The 19,614-nt window shown below is 37.9% G+C and overlaps 1 protein-coding gene across 1 annotated transcript in view; it reads left to right on the top strand.

Moving 5' to 3' along the window:
- LOC120539536 overlaps window positions 1-15,904 on the top strand; it is a 45,934-nt gene extending 30,030 nt beyond the window's left edge. Inside the window, exons 4-8 of the mRNA XM_039769689.1 lie at window positions 7,037-7,114; window positions 7,653-8,090; window positions 9,426-9,854; window positions 10,928-11,353; window positions 14,872-15,904. Coding sequence (XP_039625623.1) covers window positions 7,037-7,114; window positions 7,653-8,090; window positions 9,426-9,854; window positions 10,928-11,353; window positions 14,872-15,314 — 1,814 coding nt within the window. The 3' untranslated portion in view covers window positions 15,315-15,904. The remainder of the gene's footprint in view (window positions 1-7,036; window positions 7,115-7,652; window positions 8,091-9,425; window positions 9,855-10,927; window positions 11,354-14,871) is intronic.
- The last annotated feature ends 3,710 nt before the right edge of the window (window positions 15,905-19,614 follow it).

The raw sequence follows: 19,614 nt of genomic DNA, 5'->3' as shown, positions 1-19,614 counted from the left end.
ATTGGAGTGTGTTGCAAGAGCCTTAAGTATGAGTTTAATTAAGGTGTTTTGCACAGCATTCTTGGCAAATTGTCTTCAATCCTAACCCAACCCTAACTCTAACTATTCCACTGAATGGGTCTCATTTATAAAACTTTGCATGGATTTGAGTGTGAAAATATGCAATCACTAGGAAAATGCTTAACGGTAAAAAAAACACAGATTTGTAAGATCTGGCATATGCACATTTGTACACAATTTTCCCTTTTTAAATAAAATCATCTTGTAAATGTGCATATGTGAATGCATCTTGCCACTCTGAAACAAACATTTGTGGACCATGCTAATCAACCTTATCTCTCTTTTATATAAAAAAAAATCCTTCAGAGAAACAGTAGGGCGGCGAGACGTGATCTTCACATTAAGATCACGGAAGACTTTTAAAAGACCCACGAGACTAAAGAGATTGGCTACAGAGCATCTTGCTGGGACATTAAACATGAGACTTTGTGCGAAGAGATTGACCCAGGACCGTCTTGCGATGATGTAGAACATGAGATTCTTGCAAGACACGCCCTACTTACAACCAAATAAGAGCATGGGCAGCAACACACTTAGTCATATTTTGGCTTTGAACACACACAGATCCAGGACTCTTACCGCATATAAAGCGTATAAGGACAATATGTTATAAATGAAACGTAGATGACTAAGCGAAGAAGAAAGCAGCATGGAGAAAAGAGACTCGAAAGCGTTGGAGAGACAAAAAAGAAAAAGAATAATCTAGGTGCAAATTCAGAAAATAAGGAAAGTCATTATCAGCCCAGAACAAGTGATATTGAAAAAAAAGCACGTCCAATCCGGACGTTGGTGCTATACACATGCAGAGCAGGTTAGAGATTATGAAAGCAGTGGAATTCAAAAGGCTCAAAAAAAATGTTGGGGTGATACACATGTGGAGAAAGTTAAAGAATATAAAAGTAGGAAAATTAGAAAGTAAAAAAAAAAAAGAAAGTAAAGATCACAGTAGCGAAAACAAATGGAAATTATTACTCAAACAAGGGAATATAATCACCACGGACCAGGTGTCACTGAAAAAAAAAGCAGGATAAAGCAAGGTCAGAAATAAAAGACCGTAAAAGTAAAACATCATAAAGAGGTTAAAAAACAAGGGGGGCAAACACATGCAGAGCAGGTTAGAGAAAATGAAAACTGGAATTCAAAAGACTAAAAAAAAACATAGGCTCGAAACACATGCAGAGCAAGATACAGAATATGAAAGCATTAGCGCAAAGAAAGAGAAATTATTACTCGGAGAAATAACGAAAAGGCGAATAGAGATCGAATATATGGACATAGATGATATGTCAGAAGTATGTAAATATTGTAAGGCTTTGAAGTTTAAGTCAAGAGAATTTCAAAAACGGAGTTTACCTCACATGCATTTATTGGTTACTTTGCAAAAAAATTATTAACTGCTGATGATGTAGATTGTTTTGTCTGTGCTGCAATTCTAAACAGAGAAACCTATCCTGAATTATAGTACAAAGTCATTAAACACATGTCTCACTGACCTCATTAAAATGATTCAGCACTTTGGGACTTGAAAGATTCCAAATATTGTTTTTACAGAAGTTCTGAAATTGGGGTTACTAATGAAATAGCAACAATTCAAAGAAAAAAAAAATCTTAAAAGTGTGTATCCAGAAAAACAAAAATGGGGTTGGTGAGCGTAGCGAGCAGGGGGCAAAGCCCCCTAGTACATACAGTAATCCCTTGCTATATCGCACTTCGACTTTCGCGACTTCACTCTATCGCGGATTTTAAATGTAAGCATATCTAAATATATATCATGGATTTTTCGCTGGTGCGCAGATTTCTGCGGACAATGGGTCTTTTAATTTATGGTACATGCTTCCTCAGTTTGTTTGCCCAGTTGATTTCATACAAGGGACGCTATTGGCGGGTGGCTTAGAAGCTACCCAATCAGAGCATGTATTACATATTAACTAAAACTCCTCAATGATATGCGATATGCTTCCCGCGCGGTGCTTCATTGTTTGCTTTTCTCGGTCTTTTGCTCTCCCTGACATTCTCTGCGCCTGACAGAGGGGGTGTGAGCAGAGGGGCTGTTTGCACAGAGGCTGTTTACCTAGAGGATACGGACACTCCTCTACAAAATGCCGCTTTATCGCGGTGCTTCGGCATACTTAAAAGCACGTATTGATTTTTTGATTGCTTGCTTTTATCTCGCGCTCTCTCTCTCTCTCAGACATTCTCTGCTCCTGACAGCGCTGCTTTGAAGAGGAAGATATGCTTGCATTCTTTTAATTGTGAGAAAGAACTGTCATCTCTGTCTTGTCATGGAGCACAGTTTAAACTTTTGACTAAAGGGTGTTATTTCGTGTCTAGAGGGCTCTAATAATGTTAACAGTGTGGGAGAGTTTATAAGGGCTTAAAATATATAAAAATAACCATACAAACATATGGTTTCTACTTCGAGGATTTTCATCTATCGCAGGGGGTTCTGGAGCAACCCGCGATCGAGGAGGATTACTCTATATATATATATATATATAATGAAAAGATTTACCTGTAGGGTGAGACAGTGTCGACAACAGAGAAGTGAGGATAAAGGCAACAACTGAAGAATGCGAGATAGATATACATGTCTCTAAAGTAGAGGCATGCAAAGATCCTTTATTTGGTGGCCTAAGTGCAGGTGTCACCAACAAGCACAAATATATTGAATGGCAACATGTTACCGCTGCTTCGATTGCCTTGAAGTCTACCAGTTGCACCATACCTTGAAGAAAAAATAAAAGATCTGATCTCAGATGAAGAAGTAGATCACATGTCACCAGCAGAGGGTGAGCACAATGAAAGGAGGAAAATGCACATCTATACTTTGTAATTTAGAACTGCGAATGGCATCTATAATTGAAGATGTCTTATTATGTTGCATAATGCCAGTCTTATTTTGGAATCACAGATGATTTGTACATTAAAGGAATGACACAGCTTGTGGTTAACAAAAGCAGCTTTATTCTCGCTAGGTCTTGTTTTTGCAATATGAGTGTAGTCAATTGTACCGATTACATTAGGAAAACGGGACATTACTCCAAATTGCCTTTTTATGTTAAATTGTATCGCCTCACAATATAGAAACAATATAAGTGCCTCTTGAATCAGTTTATGGCTTCCAGCACATAATGGAGCTGTAGTCTGGCTGAGATATTCTTGACCTTTCGGCCAGTTATCTCTGGTAGTGTCTGTTACAAGAAAGCCAACCATTTTAAAAACCAGGATATGAACAGGTGTAGCCCGGTTTTTGGACAGCCAGTCTTTCTAATGCCAGGCCCAATTCGTCACTTAATTCTAAGAGAACTGGTTTTGGAAGCCTAAATCCGCTCATAAGGCAGTCATCATCATGGGTAAAAAAAATTCCTGCCAGCCACTAAAAGCTAATTTCCTTTGTATATAATCATTTGAATACTTTTCTAGTAGCATCAGTCAAGCCATTAGGCTATGAATGGGCATTAGGACAGGAGATATAGTTTTCTGTGCACAGATAATGAATCACAGCTCTGTTTTTTTTAAGTTCCTAATTTGAAGATAGTGAAAGAAATGTGTAGCTGGAATGTTAAATTTAGATTGTAATTGTTCATAGGATGCAAAGACGTTGTCTATATAAAGATCTCTAAGCAAGTTAATCTCAAATTTTTTCCAGATACTTAAAACTGCATATGGTTGTGAAGGTTGAAAGAGGTGGTTCTCTTGCAGAGGTGCCACTGATAAGATTCTTCATCTTAAAATGCTTTCTACATTGGTTCCATATTCTGAGTGAGAGAAGCACAATTGGGTTATTAGTATACTGCCGATAACTTGCATTTATTGAGGCACAGAGCAGGGAATATAAAGAAGTACTGCAGGATTTAAGTTCTATTGCGGACCAGGCCTGTGTATGTTCATTATTTGTGTCCAGGTTTTTATAGCTTGTATGTTTGTTGCCCAGTAATAAAACTGGAAGTTAGGTAGAACCATGCCACCTTCTGCCTTTTGTCTTTGTAGGGTTGCTCTTTGGATACGTGGATGTTTTGAGTTCCAAATAAATGAGGTTATTGCTGAAGCTTTGGAAGAATATTCATTTTAACAGTGTTAATTCTTCCCGCTGGAGTGAGATGAAGGGTTGACCATCTGTGCAAGTCTTGCTTAATTTTTTCCATGCAGACGGCGAAATTTTGTTGATAAAGAGCTTTATGTTTACTTGTGATGTTTACCCCGAGGTATTTAAAATGATCTGCAATGATAAAAGGTAGGGTGTCTAATCTAATATTAAATGCTTGAGAATTCACTGGAAAGAGTACACTGTTATTCAGATTAATTCTGAGACCAGAGATCTTTTGAAATTCTGTAAGTGTTGTTAAGACTGCAGGCACAGAATTTTGTGTGTCTAATATATACAGTACCATATCATCTGCATAGAGAGAAATTTTCTGTTCCAGTCCCTCTCTGATAATCCCCTTTATCTGATCAGCACTTCGACAGTGTATTGCCAGTGGTTCATGGCGATTACAAACAGCAGCGGTGACAAGGGGCATCCTTGTCTGGTACCACGTTCTAGTTTATAGTAGTCTGAACAAATGTTGTTGATACAAACTGAAGCTTCTGGATTGGTATACAGTAGTTTGATCCATACACAAATATTCGGGCCAAACCCAAATTTCTTTAATGTAGTAAAGATGCCATTGTTTTCTAATCCTGAGAAGTGACATCATACAGACTATATACAGTTAACTGACAAAAAACAAAAATGTTCTTCAGTCCAAATACGCAGAATTGGTCCTCTTAAAAAAGGCAACTACAATAGAGTCCCTACATGATATTTATCACTTTTAATGTTTAATATTTTTGTCACATCAACACACATTATAATAACAGCTCAGTGATATGAATTATTATATGTGTAAGTCGTTATTTGGCTGGTTTGGCTGCTTTTCCCTACTTTATCAAGGATGTTGTAATTTCCCAGTTTCTCTGAAATGTTACATACACATGGGTCAGAACTTCCTTAAATATGCACAGATTTTCCTGTCAAGTTTTCTTTCAAAGTTTTTTCAAAATCCCAACTTTTACATGTAAATTTACTTTTGCACATTTCAGGCCTCTATTTGGGCATACACAAGTTTTATAAATCTGTAACCAGGACCTTTCCCTGACTTCAGCATTTTCAGTACCGCTCACTGCTTTGCCTCTCTTCATATTTTTAATGCTTTTATAAATTTTCTTTCAATTTACTACTTAGTTTTTCTATTTGTACTGCACATACATTTAATAACTCACTGCAAAACATAAAGTTAATAAGGCAACAGAGCATATATGGTATAAGATATTGTCATGAGTCTTTGACAGTCCTGATTAATATACTGTTTTAAATTTAAAAAAATATTTTTAAGTTTACAGTGGCTTTACAGGTAATCTCATATAATATGACATAACTAACAAATTTTCATTACAACAAAGTATTTTTATAGTCCCGACAGCTTCCCCATATGACACGAGTCTATAGAAATGTTGTTACTACGAAGTACACTCAGCAGATACTTTCATTACAACGAAGTGCCCAAAAGACCTTGAAATGCGTGAATGAATCATCCACAGAGCAGTTAGTTCTATGGTCGCAGCTCAGTTGTGCCCAACGATCCCCAAACAGAAACATTGTAAAAAAAAAAATATTCTTTCTTCGAACTTTGCTTGTACTTTGTTTTTGTTTTCGGTGTTTTTCAGTGATACCTTTTGCTTATTGCTTGTCAACATTTGAAAAACATCCATTGGAATTTAACTCATTGTCACCCTCCTATAGAAACGGCAGACATGAAAAAACGATAATAGTTCATATTAGGAAAATATAAACTATACATTTTTGCAGCTCTCGATTGTTGCAAAAAGAAAAAAGACGTTGCCCGTGAATTCGGAATTTTGCCATTCACACTGTCAACTTGCAAATGTATGTGAACTGCTGCATTTGAAGATGTCGAAAAAGCAGTTTTTATGTGGTTCAGTGATGCCCATTCAAAAAACATTCCTATTAATGTGGCACTCATTCAAGAAAATGTGAGGTTTCTAAACTCTTTTGGAACCTCCCACAACTGGACAACACGCAGAAGAGCATCCCGAAGTGCTATCACCGCATCTGTGGAAGAGTGTTTATATGTTGCCGGGGCAACAGCAGGCTCACAGCTCTGATGCGTCTCTACCCCAAAGCAAACTCAATGGGTAATGCAGGGAACAGGATTACTTGGCCATTAACCTGCCCTCAACCCTGCCTGACTGCTGTGCCTGTTTATAGGAAAGTGGCAGATCACACTGCAATAAATAACTGTGCTGTTCCTGTTTCAAGCTGAATAAAGCTGGTTTTGCTAAAGTACTGAGACTCGGCCTTGTGTGTTGCGGTGTAAGACAGGGACTTATCGCGCGACCCCGATCTTTTAGGATTCGCTTCTGTGACACTTCACTGCACCTTTGTGAGCCTGCTGCTGCCCTGCCCCGGCAACGGACAAACAATCTTACACAGATGTGGCATTCACGCTTCAGGACGCACTTCAGCGTGACCTCCCGTTGGGTGGGGGGGATTGGGGGGATCCCAAATGAGTTCAGAAACCCCACAATATGAAGAAGAAGAAGAAAAGGGTGATTTGGTTTCTGATTGATAACTGTGCTCCCCACAACATGCTTCCATATTTAGATAATGTTCGCGTTGAATTCCTCCCACCCAATTGCACAGCAGTGCTTCAGCCTTTGGATTTGGGCATCATTCTTGCACTCTGAAAGTGTATTATCGCAAGGAAATGCTGAGAAAAATTCTCGTCAGCATAACTTTTGGACAGGAGGAGATTAAAATTAACGCGAAATAAGCTATTGAAATGTTTGCAAACGCCTTGACGCAAGTTAAAGAAACCACTATAGCCACAAAAGCAGAATCTCATTACAACAAAATATTTTTTAGGTCCCTGGAAGTTCGTTGTAACGGAATTTTATCTGTATTTACTTTTTTTAGAATCCTCTGGGGATTGTTGGAGTCCTATAGATTGCTACGATGAATTTGAGGATTCAGAAAACTTCAGAACACCTGAGGGTAAGTTCAATGCAGTACTGGTTTGTAAATGTTATATTTATAGGCTTGAACCTGTAGCCTTGGTAAAAGGTGGCATACAAAAGGGCATAATAAGACATTTGCATGACACTACAGTTCTGACATAACTTTCACAACTATGATTTATCCAATTCAGGGTTGTTGAATGCCAGGGCCTACCCCTGTATTATCAGGTAAAAGGCAGAAATTAACCTTAGTCAGGGTGCCAGTCTGACACACATCCCACTTATGCATCCATGGCCAATTTAGAATCACCAGGTAACGTAACACACATGTCATTGAAATGAAAGAAAATTGGATTACCTGGATAAAAACCCAAATAGATGTGGAGTAAAACCCTAAGCATATGATTCAAAGCCAGAATGGTGATTCCACAAGGTGCCAGTTTTGAAAACAAACAACAGTACTGTTTAACTAATTTAATATTTAATTTTTTCCATCTTTGTTATAGGCAGCCTAATATACTAGTTCTAGTGAACAAATCTTTAAAGTAAGTCCCTGTATTTTCTTTTTTTTTCAGCCTCTGCAGACGGTCAGACTTCTCTGGAAAGATACATTGACAGTGACCAGTGGGCAACTTTCAGAACAATTGAAAGTACATTCTGGTGCAGCAAGGCTCATAGTGGTGGCATTTACAGACTCCAGGCTGTAGACACCTACGATGAAGAATGGTGCAAATTCAAGGTTTCAAAGGCCAAGAATGGCAAGATACTACTTCAAGACAAAAGAGGTGTATACTTAAGCCTCCATCAAAGTGATGGCATTGGAGAAATTCAAGCCACTAAACGTGAACCGGACACATCCTGTGAATTTCAAGTCTCATACGAAGGCAGAATGATACTCTTCAAAGCAGAAAATGACAGGATGCTGAGCTTGTTTTACCGTTGTGGTGGCCACCCAATAAAAGCGGATAAAGATGTTTCAGATGTCTTCTGCAAGTTAACAGTCAGCAGTGAAGGTAAAACCATAAAAACAACACATTAAAGTTATAAGCAGCCAGTGTAGGTTTTGTTTATTTCATTTATTTTCAGAAAAGTATTGGTCTGCAACATCTTAAATTAGTTACATGTTTAAGATAATATTCCCAATGAAAAGAATTGGTTACTGTGCTTTTTACTGTTAAAAGTATATGCTTTCAATGGCTTCAGTGGTTTTCACTCTTCTGTAGCAAGTAAACACAATTATTGTTTTACTTTTAAATTTGTAGTAAGTTCAGTATTGTAAATCAGTTGAAATTATTGGATATCTTTTGACAAGTAAACCCAAGTTTGTTATTTTTGCAAATCAAAATGTGTTTTTACTGATAATACAAATAATGTTCAGTGTGCAGCTTTTGCTTACATGCAAAACTCTACTCTACATTATTCTCTCAGTGATGACATCTAGAGAGATTAGGGAATCATTGGGGTATTGGTGGTGTTTAATCATCACAGTTGAAATAATGCTCTAAAACAAACACAAAACAGTTACGTAGATAGATACATTTTGACATTTTTAATTTATATAAATTATTTGGATAGGATTATAACTATCAAGCTGGTAAGTGTGCAGATGATACCAAGATAGGTCGAATCCATTGAATCATTACAGAAGGACAGCATACAGGCTTAGGCAGGTTTATGGAAGATGAAATGTAATGTCAGTAAATGTAAAGTATTACATGTAGGAAGTAAAATTGTTGGGTCTGAATACACAATGGGAGGTCTAAAAATTAAACACCTTAAGAGAAGGATTTAAGAGTCACAGTGGATTCTACACTATCAACTTCCCGACAGTGTTCAGAAGCCATTAAGAAGGCAAATAGATTCTCGCACGATGTGTGACTGGAATTAACTATGAAAAGGTTAATACTTCATTGCCATAACAGGCATTTTATAAACAGAGAGTTGTCTTGCCTCTTGACCTTCCCATTTGCAAGAAATAACCAATGTAGGACATTTAAAGGAAAGTGTACAACTTTAAATAGTGGGTTAGTATTGCTTATAACAGATAACGAGTCTGTTCATTCCAGCGGTAGCATTGTTTGTGTTTTTGTCTAGGTTTGTACAGTATAATGGCAATGAATGACAAAGTGATTCACTATATCAATATATCGGGTCTAATGTATTTAGTTAAGTTATCCATTTCTCCCAAAATAATATTTTGTAACTTCTTGGGTTTTATAAATGGATTAAGAGTTATATATCAAAAGATATTATTGAGACTTCCCAACTTGGCAGTAATTAATTAAAAATGATTTAAAATTGCATTACTGTACAGAAAGAACCATCTTAATTATGTGTTTAATTTACAGCCCCACATGCTGCCATTGGTAGTTTGGAAAAATACATCGATACAGATAAATGGGTAACTTTTACAACAGACAATGGCTTATTTTGGTGCAGCAAACCTGATGGTGATATCTGTGAGATTCAGGCAGTTGACATCTTCGACGAAGAGTGGTGCAAGTTTAAAGTTTCAAGAGTAAATGGTGCAATCTTGCTGCAAGATAAACGAGGAGTTTACCTCAGCAGAATTCGAAGAGGTGATATTGACTTTATTGAAGCCGCTAAACCTGAACCAGATGTGTTTTGTGAATTCAACGTCTCCTTTGAGAATGAGAGGCTCCTTTTCCAAGCTGAAAATGGCAGAATGTTAAGCAGAATTTGTCGTTATGGACAACAGATCATTGAAGCAGCAAAAGATACTCCAGATGTCTTCTGCCAGGTCACTGTCAGTGAAGGTACTTTCCAAAACCAGAATGATACAGTTCTGTTGCTTCTTTTTAAACCTGAAAAAGTAAAACTTTGCATGAACACATTATAGATTTTTGGAAACATCTTAGAGAGGTCAGAGCCATGTATTTTAATTGATTTCCTTGGAAGTGTGGAAAAAGGCTATTAGATACTCCACTATCCATTTCCTGCACACTGATTAGTCAGTTAGTCTGCATTGTAATCAGTAAAAATATTAGTATGCTTTTATATTTATCAGTCTTTGTATTGTACCTATTAAGGAACTCAACCTAACAAAGTGCTTCATTAGCATCACTACCAAAAGATACGGTTGATGAGCAAATGTATGCAAATGATTAAGCTTAAAATGCACAAGGAAACAAAAAATAAAAACATTCTTTGAATATTAAAAATAATTGTGAATACAAATGAGCACCACAACATATTTTACTGATACATATCTTTTTTGATTTTATTGATTTTATTGAAATCACACATTCCATACAAATAGATCAATTTTTACAAAAATATGATTGAAAACAAATCAACCCCCACCACTACTGACACATATCTTATATACTTTTAAGTGCAACGTTTATTGTAGGCCATAAGATTAAATAAATTTGCTGTGATTGTATTGTCTTATGAACAGTGTGCTGAAATAAGATTTTGGTTTGCAGTATTAAAGATTTTATAACTTTCCAGAAAATTGATGGGTGACTGATTACAATATTTACTTGATGGTTACGCTTTTTTAACCTAAACATTATAAACATATTTATCACAATTAATTGTTACCTGTGAAATATTGGTAAGGGTGCACCTGAATAAATACATTTTTTCGCTTAAGATTCTTAACATGAATTTTAATGTGGTTTGATTCTAAATAATTGCAGTATATTCATTGCTACAAGAACCATATTTCTTATTTATATTATTCTGTCGGATTAGTTGTGTGGTTGTGCTATTTGCCTTTATATAATATTCAGTAGTTTTCTGTACTTTTTATACTTTGCTCCTGCTGGAGCAAATTAATTTTCTATCAAGGTTCAATAAAATACTCTTTTATTCTTTTTTGCAGATAGTTTGAGTCTTTTGGAAGATTACATTTGTGAACAAAAGTGGGTATCTTTTGCAACAGACAATGGCATGTTCTGGTGCAGCACTAAGTGTGGTGTGACCTACAGAATTAAGGCTGTTGATACCTATGATAATGATTGGTGTAAGTTTAAGGTGACAAAAAGTAAAAATGGCAAGATCATGCTACAAGACAAGCGGGGTATATACCTTAGCAGAATTCGATGGGGTGATGTTGACTTTGTTGAAGCTATTAAGCCTGAGCCAGATCTATTCTGTGAATTTCAAATTTCTTCTGTTGGTGAGAAAATGTTCTTCACAGCAGAAAATGGCAGGATCCTAACCAGAATGTGTCGTTATGGAGAGCAGAACATAGAAGCAGCTAAGGAAACTCCTGACGCCTACTGCAAATTTTTAATCAGCACCGGAGGTATGTCAAATAAAGCTGGAAATAAAGGAAGCTTCTTTGTTCTCAGTTTTTCACCCCTTAAAGGGTTTAACATTGGACCTCTGAGTACCTTAGCAATAATAGGTTGAAGACTGCTGGGGTCAGCCCAGTTTTCCACCACTGCAAGGGCTGAACACCTGAATAGCTTGACAATGGATAAGACCAATCTTGTTCGCAGTTTCCCTCACTGTGAAGGATAAACCTAACAGGTCCTTTTTACCGTGAAAGGATTTTACACTATATACCTTAACAAAGGCTAAGAGCATACTCTTGCAAGGATCAGAGGCCACCATCTGCTCCCTATACGCAATCACCAAAAAGATTTAACCTGAATAAGCACTGTTTGATATATTATTGATCTACTTAACACTAGAATCCTTGAAGCCTACGAAAAAATGTGTAATCCTGGGCCACCTTGAATTCCTTCTCGCCTCACCATCAGCATCTTTTTTTTTGCAAACATGTCGATTAGCACAAGCAGCAAGCAGACTGCAATGCCATCTCCCCTCCACTGCAGCGCAACTTGGGCAAAAAGTTGTTAATTGTTAACAACAACAGTTGTTAATCTGCGTGTGAGGTGCCTAAAGTTGAATAGGGTAAATAATATATCGTTATTTGGAACACATGCATTTTATGTGTGTTCCATGTCTACAATGATCTGTGTAAATGTAGCATGACAGGAAATGCGAGAAACGTAAGAAATGTTGAACAAATACCTAAAACAGAAACTTTTTCATGTTAGTACTAATTACAAAATATAGACACGAAGTGTATAATGTGTGAAGACTGAAGTCCAAATATCAGATAAACACTTTCACAAAAGGTACACATATAACAATACTAGTGCGCATTTATTCAAGAATATAACTGAAGATAAAAGAAATCGGGTTAGGGTACGATGCTGATACGACCACTTGGGTGGCACAGCGGTAAGAACTACTGACTCGTAGTCAAAAAGTCTCGGGATCAGATTCAGGTGCTCTCCAGAATTACCATTTTGAGTAGTGAGCTGCTCTTATTGTTACTATTATACAATAAAAACATACATTTGATTTGAGTCCATAACAGCCATTGTAAATTTATGGTACTTGTAAAGGTTACCGGTTTGTTAAAATATTTTTATTCAGTTTTATTCTCTCAGTCACATTAACGCTCTCCCCATCTGACACTGCTGTTTTCAAATAAAGACATGCTATAACAGAGGTGAACTCAGATGAGGGTTCTGCATCGGAGAAAGAGAACAGAAGCCCTCCTCGCAAGAAATGTCCACTCTCATAAGAACAATGCAGCTGCACCAGGCGTAAAGGTGAAAGATAGCACTGTTTGGATGCAGCAAGAGGTCGGCCGTCATCCTGCCAATTAGTCTGCCCCACACATGTCCTTCAACGAAACAGCAGGGCTTACCGATTGTATTGCAGTTACTTAGTACGTTTTCTTTAATTTTTCACTTAAGCTGGCACTAAAGTCTTCAATTTGCCTCAAGAATGATTTAAGATATGAAGAGGTAGGGGAAGTGACGGTGAAGCAGGTAGGGAATGAGAACAGCCCCTATACGCAAGCGCAGCATGGCCGCCCCCTGCAGATAATTGATTCTATAATACAATAAAATAAAAACAAAAAGAGGAATAACCTTGGAGGTCAATCATCACCCCAAAAGTGGATAGTAGACGTCACATAGTATATGTGTACCAAATTTCAGGTCAATAGGTCGAACGGTTTGCGAGCAACTGGTGATTTAAAATTCTGGACAGACAAACGAACAGCCACGGTAGCATATTATATAAGACGATTTTGAAAAACATTTCTTTTTTAATCATGTGTTCAGCAATTCCTGCCATCCTACATTAACATAGATCATTGTAGACACAGAACACACATGAAATGTATATATTCCAAATGACAATATATTAATTACCCTCAACAATTCCAGGCACCTCATACGCAGATAAAGAGATGTTAGCTCTGAGAATCTTGTCTGCGACATGTGCTGCATCGGGGATTGTGAGATAACAGGCTGCTTTTGCTGATAGACACATATACAAAACAAAAGACACTGATGGAGAAGTGCAAAGGAATATAAGGTTGGCTGGGATTACAAGTTTTTTGTAGGCTTCAGGGATTCTATTGTTAAACTGTATTAGGATCCTACAGAATCTGAATAAGTTTCTCAGTCCCTCATCCTCTAGAACTCCAGCCCTCCATGTGTTAGTGTAAATTCTATGCACAGCGTTATACATGAGGGCCCAGGAGAGGAAAGATTGCTCTAGTTTGTACAGTGTTGGATTACTGATATTGATGTCAAGTTGTTTGTCTCTACTTATGTTTGTAAAAAAGCAAAGTGAACCTAAGCACTCAATTTAAATAAGGACAGAGAAGTTTTAGAATTTCTGCAGCACTGCATATATCACCATTGTAGCACCTATGGAAATATATGAGTGATACATTTTATTATGCAACTATAAATGAAATGCATTGCACTTACATTCCCATAGATCTCCCAACCATCCCAAAAAGGTAGATTGCTGTCCCATATGCTTAAGTTAAACATAGCCGGAGAAGTTTGTATTGCAATATCTATATTGCTAACATTAGTGGTGTACCATCTGAGGAAATGCAGGAACTGCAAAGTACCATTACAATTTTAGGGATTGTACAAAATGTCTGTTAAATTTTCTCAATCACCATCTGATGTCAGTTACGTAAATCTACCATAAACTAACATATATAAATCTGAAATTATTTTGTTATTTTTGGGTGTTTTTTTTTCTTTCAGTGATATATAAAAATTGATTTCAGAGTAGATAGGCTAGTTTGTGTTATATGCATACAAACAGTTTATTCATTTAAACAAAGTCAAAGTAACAGATCAAAAAGATTGTACATTTTTTTTAGAGTTTTGGCAGTGTTCATGACCCAGTTGTATTATCTCCAAGGGGTTACATTCCAACTGTTGTCAAAGTTTGAGATGTTGAGACCAAGTAATACTTACACATATTTCATTAATAACAAATATATGAAGTATATGAAGGGGAATGGCAGAATTGCTTCCAGATATAATTATGATAATTTCAGAATGAGTAGAATGTCAATTTGACTTATCAAAAAAATTTAAACAATGTGTAATATCTTTTGTTTATGTGGGGTGTATGTAAGATATAACCATAACATGCAACAATGACTGAATTTATTATATGTTAATTTTTCTTTCATGTAGTACTCGGTTGGTAGTTTGGAACATACAACTATATGCCAGTTTTCCATTTTTGTTCAAAATATTTTGTAGGAGCACAAGGAAATAATACTCTGCCATACAGCAGTGGATTCCAGACAAATGTTCAGATACATAGATTATATCTTTTTAACAATTGCATAAAATTATGTTTTCTTTCTGGAAAAAATTGACTCTGTCATTTACTGGGAAAAAAAGGTTATGCAGATAGCTTAAAAGTAGACACAACATGAATGATATTAATGAGTTTTTTCCCTTTTTTCAATTCCAGAGACCACCCTAGATCCTTTGAAGAAGCATCTAAATGCAGAGGAATGGGTCATTTTCAGAACAGACAATGGTATGTTCTGGCGTAGCACATGCATAGGCTCTGGAATCTACCGAATTAAGGCAGCTGACGCTTATGATGATGATTGGTGCAAGTTTAGAGTCAAAGGAACTGAAAAGGGCAAGATCCTGCTGCAGGACAAGAGAGGAATGTACCTCAGCAGAATCCAGTGGGATGGTCTTGATTTTATCGACGCAGCTAAGTCTGAACCCGATGCATCCTGTGAGTTTCAGTCCTCCTTTGAAGATGAAAAAGTCCTTTTCACAGCTGAAAATGGCAGAATGCTTAGTAGATTTACTCGTTATGGGGAGCAGAACATTGAAGCAGTTAAAGATACTCCAGACAGCTTCTGCAAGTTTTTTGTCAGTGGTGGAGGTGCATTTTAAAAAGCTAAAAATATAAGTACCAAAACATAATATAGTTTTAAGGATCTGCAGTTGGCCTTCCTAAAGAAAAAGGCAAGCAACTTTGCAAATGCTCTTGATTAGAAAATAGAATCCCCTGATTGCAGAACAGTACTTTTTAACTTCAATGCAACTAGGAAGTGAAAAGTAAAAAAGCAGGTAGCAGGGAAAGAACTTTAATGTTAATGTAAGGGTGTAAAGAAGAATGAGCAAGAAGCAGGATTTTTTATGCTTATGGTAGACTCAGAAAGTGCAGAGTATTTCAGGAGACTGTTGGTTGTTGCAGGTTTGAAAGTATTCATGTTCAGTTGTACTCAAAGTCTAAGAAAAGTAAACATTTTTTTATGCTTAAGGTAGACTCAAAGTGCAGAGTATTTCAGGAGACTGTTACTTGTTTCAGGTTTGAAAGTATTCATGTTCAGTTTTACTCAAAGTCTAAGAAAAGTAAAAAGTTTTATTAAGGTTATACTTCAAATGTAAGGGCTTTCTTTTCATTTATTGTAACAAACGCAACCAATATATTTCTTGCTTAATTTACTGGAAATAAAGATGTGCCTTTTTTCATTCTTTAAGCCTGGTCTTTTAAATACAGTATGTCTATCCACATCAATGAAGAGTCACAATAGAGCCATCATTGTCCATTGAAGCAATTATAAACAAATTGGAGAGCTTACTTAGTTTTATTGCACATGCCAGTTAGTTACTCTGTGGTACTGAATTTTGTGCAGCATTTGCAGTTCTCGTGTCGGTATCACAGGAGAGATAAAACTTCATCAGGGAACAAGTAAAGTCGGAAGGTTAAGTTGGGAAATTCAGATGCCTGGCACACCTGTCCTTGGCCAGTTTCGCCCATTCCACTTTGCAAAACCTCTCAAGCTCCATCAGGTTGGATCGGAAGCGTCACAGCCATTTAAAGATCTCTCCAGAGATGTTCATTAGGATTCAAGTCTGGGCTCTGGCTGGGCCACTCAAGGACATTCACAGAGTTGTCCTGAAGCCACTCCTTTGATATCTTGGCTGTGTGCTTAGGGTCATTGTCCTTTTGAAAGATGAACCGTCACCCCAGTCTGAGGTCAAGAGCACTCTGGAGCAGGTTTTCATCAGGGATGTCTCTGTACATTGCTGCAGTCATCTTTCCCTTTATCCTGACTAGTCTCCCAGTTCCTGCCGCTGAATAACATCCCCACAGCATGATGCTGCCACCACCATGCTTCACTGTAGGGATGGTATTGGCCTGGTGATGAGCGGTCCCTGGTTTCCTCCAAACGTGATGCCTGGCATTCACACCAAAGAGTTCAATCTTTGTCTCATCAGACCAGAGAATTTTGTTTCTCATGGTCTGAGAGTCCTTCAGGTGCCTTTTGGCAAACTCCAGGTGGGCTGCCATGTGCCTTTTACTAAGGAGTGGCTAACGGAAGATGTTAACGATTGCCGAAAAGGTAAACGTTTTGGATTTGTTGAAGGCTACGATTCTTTTTATTTAAAAAGTAGGAAAGGAATATAAGATCTACAGCCGCAGTGTCCTTTTAACCAGGGTGCAAAACGAGTTGTAAGTGGATGTAATAAGGCAGTAGTCTGGATGGAATCTGCTTTAGGGATTTGGATTGAAGACTGCCAGAAGAAGAACAACGGCAGTGCTACACAATCACCTGAAGTGGCTCCTTTAAGGGCTGTAACGCTCTCCTTTGTTGTGCAGTAAAATTAAACTCATTGTTATCGGACACGTCATCGTGTCATTGTTGGTGAGTAACCATAATTAATTTTCTACTTACAGTACTTAGTACATGTACGTATGTTTAGTGTCACTGTACACACATTTACTGTATACTATTTTTCTTGCATTGTACGTATTTATTGCTGGTGGCCTGTCTATCGTAATGGCTGTAACATGTGATATCGGAGACACTCAATATCTTTAAAATAATATTTAGGTTTTACTGTAAATAAACAGTGTGTTTATATAAATAATTTCAATGAATCTTACCTAATATCTAAGAGAATACAAAGGGATTATGCTGTATAACTCTGCGGGGAATATTTATAAACAGTGTGGAAGAGTTTATAAGGGCCTAAAATATATAAAAATAACCATACAAACATATGGTTTCTACTTTGTGGATTTTCACGCAATGCAACCCCCGCGATCGAGGAGGGATTACTGTATATATATATATACATATATATATATATATATATATATATATATATATATATATATATATATATACATTGTGGTAGAATAAACGTCACAAATACAAAAATAAAGTTTTGGGGACCGTCCCCGTATATTGTCGTCCAGACAATATGAGAAAATGCAGTGATTCAAAGTCTTGAAAGTACAATGAAAGAATTTACTGATACAAAATGGCAGTTATATAGCAGAACAAAACATGTGACAGGAAATGGTTGGCATTGCAGCAGGAACCGGAAACAATGTCATTCTGATAAGTCGGAAGTGAGGTGGTTTGTGGGTGCCGGAAGTGACGTCATTTTGTAACCCGGAAGTTGCTGGATTATTTCTCTTCTTGTTTTCTGTTGATGAAAGAGAGTTCAGGTAAGCACTCACATGGTACCAGAAATGGGGTCCTTACATTGATGAATCCCCAAGAAATACCGCAAAATCCGGAGCAATATGAGGCTGCGGCAGCCGCCGCTCCCTTGGTGTGGCCGCAAGATGTGCTGCTGAAGATGGCTCCCTCCGACAATCCTGATTGTTTCCTATTCTGCTTTGAACTTATGGCAACATTGATGCGATGGGACAAGGGAGACTGGACAGCTATTTTAGCCCCTTTTTTAACCAGAGAAGTCCTCCAAGCCATACAGATTCTTCCTCCCGAAAGGCTTGATGATTATGACTACCTGAAGGAACAGATCCTCCTCCACACAGCTCTGAGATGGTGGTCAAGGTGCACCAGTTTCGGCTGTGGCATATTGATCTGGGTCACCCTGTACAAGGACAGATCCAGGACTTAGTGGACCTGATTCAAAGCTGGGACCCTTTCAAGCATATTGTGGAGAGGCTCGCTATTGATGCGGTTCTGTCAGGATAGACAAGAGCCTTTGTAATGAAATGCTATGGAACGATGTCCAGTCACTGCTGAAGATGACCTGCAGACTCAAGAGTGCACAAGCCACCTGGAAACAACAGGGCTACCCAGGCTTGACCCTGATGTTGATCCAGCCAACACAGAGTTACCAGTGCCATGGGTAGAAGATGCCAGAGTGTGAACACCATAGTGCGGACTAAGAGCAGCTGCTTTTGCTGTGATCAACTCGGACATCTGGCTCAGGAGTGTCACCTCCCACCTGCAAAAACAATGGCTATCCATCTGGCCCAGATATGTGGCTCACAAGTTTCCCCTGAGATGTTAAAGAAGGACAATTTTAAGGTCTCTATTACATTGGCCGGACGAGAATGCTTGGCACTGTTGGACTCTGGTAGCGACTGCTGTGTAGTCTGCTGTGACTTGCTCTGGCAGACCCTTATAAGGCTACAGACAAAGTAAACATCAGCTGCATCCATGGGGACATTAAAACATACAAGACTATGTTACACCCTCTGAAATTTAATGGGAAGAACTTTAAGGTTTGGACTGCCATATCTGACACCTCACCCTGGCCACTCCTAATAGGAAAAAGGAATGCTGTCTTCCCACAGGTCTTGGCCACATGCAGAGTGCCTACCACCATAGTGGACAGAGAGGGGCTCACCACCGACAATGTCAGTTAAGGAAACAGGTTTGAAATTAAACTGGAGTTGTCCAGTGAGCTGGATGATGAATTCCTCTAGTGGTGACATGGGACAACTGGCAAACTTTTCCACGTCATCACATGCACCAACAGCCTCCACAGACCGGACATTCAATATGGACCCGGACGAAGACGAAATAGCAGTGGGAGGTGAGTGCAATGCTGCATCGGACACAGTAGCAGTGGGAGGTGAGTGTGATTCTGGAACAAAAACAGAGGAAGCAGAGACTGTCATCTAGGCGGAGTTTGCTCTCCTTCAGCATGCTGATAACAACTTGGATTTTTCATTCCAACAAGTCTACATCACAAATGACTCTTATTATCGGGAGAGAGAGGACACAAATTTTAAAACATCTCATTTTTTTACTTAAGGATGGTTTTCTGTATCGGGTGATTTCTGATTGCATGGGTGATGTGCGCATCGAGCAGTTGGTAGTACCAAGTGAGTATACAGAGAAGATTTTAAAAATTGCTCACAGTTACGTTTTGGGGGGTCACCTTGACGTGACAAAGATGAAGGAACGCATTTCAA

Source organism: Polypterus senegalus, chromosome 11 (assembly GCF_016835505.1).
Source record: "Polypterus senegalus isolate Bchr_013 chromosome 11, ASM1683550v1, whole genome shotgun sequence".
NCBI classification, from domain to species: domain Eukaryota; kingdom Metazoa; phylum Chordata; class Cladistia; order Polypteriformes; family Polypteridae; genus Polypterus; species Polypterus senegalus.
Note: the sequence above shows the minus strand (reverse complement) of the source record. Positions and strands in the feature narration are given on the sequence as shown.